Below are 8,177 nucleotides of genomic sequence, written 5' to 3'. Positions count from 1 at the left end.
GAAATTATATACCAGTGAAGAAATGCGAATTTGAAATCGTGTGTGTCTTTTAGTTTAGTAGCCTACGTTTGGGCGATTCTATATTTTTTGATATAGCAGACAGGGGGTCACGAAATAACATTATGTTACGGAGTCATAGCAACGGGCCCTACAGTTTCCAAGACACCTCACTCAGCTCTGCCGGTAAATCTGATTACGTGAACAGAGAGGACAAGAAATTGATAGCAATATATATGCAATTCCCGATCTTATTGACCGATTTTATCATGAATTATCGAAAATTTTCGCGCTTGGCGCTGGCTCACTAAACACTACGACTAATTTCGTGGTGAAGCGAACGTCATTGGGGGTCGGTTTATCACCCTATGGGAGCCCAAGACCCAAGATTTTTTAGGGGCCTGACGAAGTGCTGATTCGTTCCTGTCAATGGGTATACGCCCGAAGATGTTTAATTATTATTGAGGGGTCCTAGTCCTACCTATTCAAACACGCCTCACTCAGCTCTACCTGTAAATCTGATTAGGTGAGCAGAGAGAGGGTAAAAATTGATAGCAATAGGGGAGATGTGGTACCGATGGATCAAAAATTGGAAAATGATCGCTGGCCCAAAAATGTTCAGCCGAAAACAGCAGATCTTTTGCTGGCTCAGCACTTTGATACAAGCTCTACCTATCGCGCGCATATACATGAATATCGGTCTTTTCAAAAAATATTTATGTACGTTTAAAATTTGTTGCTCGAACGTGTCATCGGTCCCCACCCGGTGGGTCCAATGGCACACGACCCGGGGACCTATGACACATATACCCTAAAAAAACTCAGATGTAACAACTTTTCTTGCTCAGTATTATAATCTAAGCTACAGCAAGCCAAAGAAGAATTTTCGGTCGCAACTGTCAAATAATAGAGTAAATATTGACTCAAATGTTGTCATAAAATCACGTTTCGATTTAGGCACGGACTTATAAATTTGAGGGTACATACATATTGCCCGAAAATCGACAGTGTGACTTTCAAAGACCTCGTTATAGCGATAAAACATCATATACAATTATTACATAAAGATTTTCTGAATGTAGTCATGTTTCATTTGTTTCATGATTAGTATGCTTGTTTATTTTGCTTGATTTGGCTATTGTATCATCGGTCCCCTCCCCACCCTACTAATTTTGTACATGAATCGAAAAAAAGTCCACTCAAGGAAAGTACTGAAAAAAATAATAGGTGCCATTATATAGCCTGATACAAGCCCTAGACTTCACAATAAAAATGATTGCTGGTTTGTTCGTGTTGAAGGTTGCAAAGAAAAATTTATATGTCGATCTAAATTTACTTTACACCCCCAAAAACAAAAACATCTGTGAGAGACCCCATAGTTCGCGCACGTCGAATTTTTTTGTATGTGAGGAAAGATGTTGCCAGCATGCAATTGTAGAGAAGTTCACGGAGGTAATCATGGAATTATCATAGAGAATTTTCAAAGTATTTTCGGTCCCAGTGATCCATCGGTACCACATCTCCCCTACGTATGCAATTCCCGATCATATTTACCGATTCAATCACGAATTACAGAATTTTTTCGCGCTTCGCGCGTTTAGGCGAGAAAAGCGAACTCAGTCAACGGAGCCCCATGTAAGATGATAAGCAGCGGCTAACGGCGTAGAGGATACAGCCTGAGGGGGGTCTGGGGGGCGAAGCCCCCCAGACGTTCGGTTTATCATCATATGGGGGGCCCAAGACCAAAGTTTTGGGGGGGCCTGGCGAAGTGCTGTTACGGCCCTGTGTAAGAGTGTCGAACGAATGATCAATAACAGATTGAAATGGTGGCTCGATAGCAAAAAATACTCCATCCCGCGCTCATCGGGTTTCGAAGTAGACGTTCAGCAAAAGATTGTATCATGAGTCTACATGACGATGTCTTCAAGTCCATATGGAACCAGCGATCAGCAATAGCTGTGTTCATAGACTTAGAGAAAGCGTATGACATGGTATGGATAAATGGACTAATCCACAAGCTACACTGTCAGGGTTTGCGAGGAAACGTACTAGACTGGCTGAGGTCGTTCTTATCAGATAGAAAATTTCAGGTTCGCCTGGGGACTTCTTACTCAGACATATTTCCGCTAGAAAACGGCCTCCCTCGGGGCAGCGTTTTAAGCCCGGTCATGTACAACCTCATGATGAACGATCTGCCTGATCAAATTGAATCAAGCATCAATATATTCGCAGATGATATATGTTTGTGGGAGACTGGTCTCAATATCGAACACGTTGCCAATTCACTCCAGGCGTCATTGGAGAAGTTGTCAGATTGGTGTAAAAAATGGGGATTTCGAATAAATGCAAATAAATGCTCCTCTATCATATTCACCAAAAAACGTAAATTACCAGATATCCGACTGATAGATGGGATAACCGTGCCTATCAGTAATGAATTTAAATATCTCGGGGTCGTATTCGATAAACGATTATCCTATAAAGCGCACACCAATGTAGTTGCAGAGAAATGCGTTGCACGATTGAATTTGCTACTATTCCTAGGTGGCACCACTTGGGGAGCGTCCAAGGAATGTTTATTAACGATTTATAGAGTACTTATAAGGTCAGTGATCGAGTATGGCTTTGAGGCATATATGTTTAGCCAAAAATACAATTCAAACCGTATCCAGTGGATACAAAACGCCGCCTTGAGAATTTGTTGCGGGGCAATGAAAAGCACCCCGATTTGTACACTCCAACATACAACGAATGAATTACCGATTCACATTCGCCACCGCAGAGCTTGCTTAATATACAAGTGCTACGTCCGATCTCACCCAGCACATCCATGTCGGCCACTATGCGAGAACTCTTGGCACGAAATTTTCCCAGATTCGATCAAGTTTACCACTTTTAATATGTAGGCCTACACTCAAATATCAAGCATAAGGGGACTTGACATTGCGGTTTCCAGACCAATTTCCCTTCCGCCATGGATTGACCTACCGGCAAAAGTTGATACATGTCTTCGAAGTTTGGCTTATCATCATCCTAACTCACCGTTCGGACGTGAGTGTCAAGACTACGTAGAAACCAACTATGACTTATATTTAAAAATATATACTGATGGCTCCAAAATGGACAGCGGATGTGGTAGTAGTTTTCATGTCAATCTTTTGAACATTTCCTCGAAATTTCGAATGCCCAAAACAACATCTATATTTACAGCAGAGTTGTTCGCGATCTACAAAGCTCTGGAATGGGTCTCCGGATTATGCGAGCCGCCAAGTCATAATAGTATAGCCATTCTTTCGGATAGTCTAAGCCAGAGGTCTCAAACTCAAATGTGCTCGCGGGCCAGTTTTCCAGTTTTGACGACGCCGCGGGCCGCAGCATTTATAGGGGTATTCTAATGTCTTTCCAAGTAGGCCTTATTAGTAGCCGATTATTAGTGAGCCGATCCAGCAGACTGACAGTAAACACTCTTCGTCAAAATGTGATTTACTCCTGTATCAATTTACGCCTGGCACGAGAAGAATCATCACATTTATAACTATTTGAATATAATTGTTGTTGTAGGCTTACTTGATGTACATTAATTATAAGATATAGACACCATATGTGTGGACAAATGTATGATGCGATCATAAAAGCTATCGGGTTCTAATTTTTCAGCTACTATGAATATTTTGAATTTAACAGATTAATAATATAGACTAATCTGATATCAAAACATTTTTAAGTTGAGCATTGTAATTCCAATCCAGGATTCGGGTATACTTCTGAGTAGGCTATTAATCTCATGGCCAAATATCTTCAAATATAGGAGCAGAAAAAAATATAAATATAATATAAATATATTAATGAATGTGTCCTAGTGATTGAAATGTCGGAACTCCGAACGGCCCATTGCTATTACATCGTTGGAGCGTACCACTACGGTACTCGGCACCTTTAAGTGGCCTTAATGACATGGTTTAGCGACCCAAGATGTAACAACAAATTGCCAATGGTTGCCATAAGTACTTGCTTAGCTAGCAAAATACCAAGCTGCGACCTTCTGATCTATTACTATTCCCCTGATACGCGATTAGTTTGTTGCGTCCATGGTTCTAACAAATTCACGGCATTCTGAGTCACTCCAAGTCCACTCGAGTCATTTTCATTTTGCCATCGAGTTAGCCCGAGTCTGAGTAATTCTAAGAAAGGTCGCGTCCAAGTCCAACTCACAAACTCAAGAATTCATGAATTGGAAATGTGGCGAAATAGTGAATCTTCCACTGCATGGTAGCGTTTGCAATTGATGTGAAAGTGAAGTTTGATGAATAATGTAAGCTTTCGGAGCAATTTAAGAGGGAATTTTCACTTTACAACCTGAAAAGATATGTGACACTTATATATTGTCAAATTAATAAAAATCTGAAATGTCGTCGCGGGCCGCACAAAATGCTCTGGCGGGCCGCATGAGGCCCGCGGGCCGCGTGTTTGAGACCTCTGGTCTAAGCGCTTTGGACGCGATACAGCACCGTTCCTCGACTCATCATTTAATTTCCAAAATATTCGGTCGAACACTTCTTGATCCAGTGCAGCAGATACGACGTCCACCGAACTTCACTTAAAAGAGCCGCCGACCAATTAGGCATATGTTTTGTACTGGACAATTTATTATCTGACCCCAGAATGTTTATAAAAGTAGTGGAATTTGTAAATACCACCGGGCGAGTCATCTGATTGCTTGACAATGTGGACTTTATTATGGGCCCTTGAGTCATGGTGCGAAATGACTTCGTAGTCGGTGCACCAATTTTCCCTTATTCAACCAACCAAACTTAAGAAATGAGTCAATTCGTCTTCGCAATTATTAGACAACGGTATATTACTGCAATCACTTGAAGCCGTTGTGAGGGATATGCCGTGCAACCTACTGGCGTAGGTTCATTCGTCGTCGGATATAAATTTCGCAACATGACACACCAAGACGTTTAAAGTTCGGTGCACATGCAAGTCCGAGCATGGTAGGCCGACCGGTGTAAATAAATACGTTTTACGGTCGTGAATTGCATAATTCAAGGCATCATTTGATAGGCAAAGATTGTGTTTGTTTGTGTGAGAAGTGAAGTGATGAAATGTCCCTTATCAGAAGTTGCGACGGAAATGCACAGTGGTACGAGCGCAAAAAAAAAATTAAATGTTGCTCTAGACCAGTGGTTCCCAACCGGGGGTGAATTCCCCCCTTGGGGAGAATTTTGAATTTTTTAGGGGGGAATCTGGCTTTTTATCGGAAGATACACTAGGTTCGCAAGGTTTTTACATTTTTATGGTATAGAACTGTTAAGTTGAAATTAGTTCTTCACAATTGTACGTTTCTTTGGCGGATTTAAAGATAGGTGTATGTTACACCGATACCTGTTACGCCCCCTGATAAAGTGAGGCTCACGAGACGATTTCGTTGGGCCCGCGACCACCTCTGGACCAAATTGATACTAAGCAGGGTTTAACCAAGTCACAAAGCGCTGAGTCCCAAGTCAACATCACTTTATAGTTGTGACTCATCAAGTCAAGTCGAATCATTTTCAATTCACCACCGAGTCAAGTCCGAGTCCAAGTCATCGAGCAGATGATCGAGTCCAAGTCATGCTATTATGACTAGAGTCTGAGTCCGCGTCATTGTGTTGACTGCTCAGTTTCCAGTTAAAGTCTTGTTAGACCCACTTTTATAACTCTGTTTGATGATATCGAATGGTTCGCATTTATAATATACTAATTTTCTCACTTTAAACAGTTTCTGGTCGCATTTTGAAGTACCAGTACCAATAGACACAATCCCAAAAGGGAGGTTACTTTACTGTTTTCCGAAATTATAATGAAATGTCGGTGTTGGCCGACTGAGTCTCGATTCATGCGCAATGGCTCGAGTTCAAGTCGAGTCGAGTCATTTCCGCATTTTGACAAAATGACCAGAGTCAAGTCGAGTCATCAGAAAATCGTTACACGAGTCTGACTCAAGTCGAGTCATGACTCGAGTCATTACAATCCTGCTATTAAGCAGGAAAAAGTGAAGCCGAATTCAGCACAAGGCCGCTGGTGAAATTCTTTAACTTTTTAAGCCAACATATGAGCTAACGTGAAAAACATACCAAATTCATCGATTCAACTGAAGGCCATAGCAAGCGGACTTGGTGATTTATATTTCTTCAGCGGCTACCTGACCACTAAAAAACAGGTCACATTTGACTGTATACTTTACCAAGGTGTAGGGCGATTCGCATTCGATATAGTTCAGACATATCTGAATATGTTTCGCCATTAATTGCTCGGTCAACAAATGGTTTGCGTTAAAAAGCACCTTTTCTAGTCACTGGCAACTTTTTCGTGGGGGGGGGGGGAATTTTAGCTCAAATATCGGCCAAGGGGGCCATGAGACGAAAAAGGTTGGGAACCACTGCTTTAACTGAAAACTGAGCAGTCAACACAATGACGTGGACTCGGACTAGATTCATAATACCATGACTTGGACTCGATCATCTGCTCGATGACTTGGACTCGGACTGGACTCGGTGGTGAATTGAAAATGATTCGACTTGACTTGATGAGTCACAACTATAAAGTGATGTTGACTTGTGACTCAGAGCTTTGTGACTTGGTTGAACCCTGCTTAGTAGCAATTTGGTCCAGAAGTGGTCGCGGGCCCGACGAAATCGTCTCGCGAGCCTCACTTTATCAGGGGGTGTATCAGGTATCGGTGTAACATACACCTATCTTAAAATCCGCCAAAGAAACGTACAGTTGTGAAGAACTAATTTCAACTTAACAGTTCTATACCATAAAAATGTAAACGACTTGCGAACCCAGTGTATCTTCCGATAAAAAGCCAGATTCCCCCCTAAAAAATTCAAAATTCCCCCCAAGGGGGGAATTCTCTCGGTTGGGAACCACTGAGTTAAAGTTTTGTTAGACCCACTTTTATAACTCTGTTTGATGATATCGAATGGTTCGCATTTATAATATACTAAATTTTCTCACTTTAAACAGTTTCTGGTCGCATTTTAAAGTACCAGTACCAATAGACGCAATCTCAAAAGCGAGGTTACTTTACTGTTTTCCGAAATTATAATGAAATGTCGGTCTTAGCCGTCTGAGTCTCGAGTCATATGACTTGGTTCGAGTGATGCGCAATGGCTCGAGTTCAAGTCGAGTCAAGTCATTTCCGCATTTTGACAGAATGACCAGAGTCAAGTCGAGTCATCAGAAAATCGTTACACGAGTCTGACTCAAGTCGAGTCATGACTCGAGTCATTACAACCCTGCTACTAAGCAGGAAAAAGTTGAGCCGAATTCAGCACAAGGCCGCTGGTGAAATTCTTAAACTTTTTAAGCGAACATATGAGCTAACTTGAAAAACATACCAAATTCATCGATTCAACTGAAGGCCATAGCAAGCCGACTTGGTGATTTATATTTCTTCAGCGGCTACCTGACCAGTAAAAAACAGGTCACATTTGACTGTATACTTTACCAAAGTGTAGTGCGATTCGCATTCGATATAGTTCAGACATATCTGAATATGTTTCGCCATTAATTGCTCAGTCAACAAATGGTTTTGCGTTAAAAAGCACCTTTTTTAGTCACAGGCAACTTTTTCGTGGGGGGGAATTTTAGCTCAAATATCGGCCAAGAGGCCCATGAGACGAAAAAGGTTGGGAACCACTGCATTAGTAGCTTTTGCTGCATCGGTCCAACTTTTCACATCGATCTTCCCATTTTGGTATATGTGGAAGTGAATGGTTATATATTTCTCATTGCGATGCTATTTCTTTGATATTACGTGTTGTTTTGGCTGCTCGACTAGGCAATGAGACACATTAAATGAAATATCATCAAATGCTTTTCGCCAAATGTCAATATGAAATGTCTAGACGTCAGGTTTTACCGAGAGATGGTTGATCTGAAAGACGATTAAGTTTAGTTGTTTGAATGATTCGGACGAAAGTATAATATCTGAAATGAATATTCTGTTAGTATATCGCAGACGAAATTCCTATAGTATCCTAGTCGTGTTTTCGTAGTAATCCAAAATATCTCGATCAAAGTCCTAATTCTTTCATGATATTCTATCTGGTTAAGATCGCAATCAAATTCAGTCATATTGATTTCGTTTTTTCACGTAATCCGAATCAAGTTTATACTCATCTTCGATA

At 41.2% G+C, this 8,177-nt stretch overlaps 1 protein-coding gene across 2 annotated transcripts in view; it reads right to left on the bottom strand.

Annotated features, from left to right (window-relative positions):
• Positions 1–7,803: 7,803 nt before the first annotated feature.
• Positions 7,804–8,177, bottom strand: part of LOC145442454 (NLR family CARD domain-containing protein 3-like) — a 34,753-nt gene continuing 34,379 nt past the window's right edge. For both annotated transcript variants that reach the window (XM_080320378.1, XM_080320370.1), the window contains one exon: positions 7,804–7,924. In XM_080320378.1, coding sequence (XP_080176504.1) covers positions 7,892–7,924 — 33 coding nt within the window. In that variant the 3' untranslated portion in view covers positions 7,804–7,891. The remainder of the gene's footprint in view (positions 7,925–8,177) is intronic.

The sequence above is a fragment of the Botryllus schlosseri genome, chromosome 1, assembly GCF_051294905.1.
Source record: "Botryllus schlosseri isolate E-star chromosome 1, Bs_hap1, whole genome shotgun sequence".
Taxonomy (NCBI): Eukaryota; Metazoa; Chordata; class Ascidiacea; order Stolidobranchia; family Styelidae; genus Botryllus; species Botryllus schlosseri.
The sequence above is the reverse complement of the archived record's forward strand: the minus strand, read 5'-3'. Positions and strand labels throughout refer to the sequence as shown.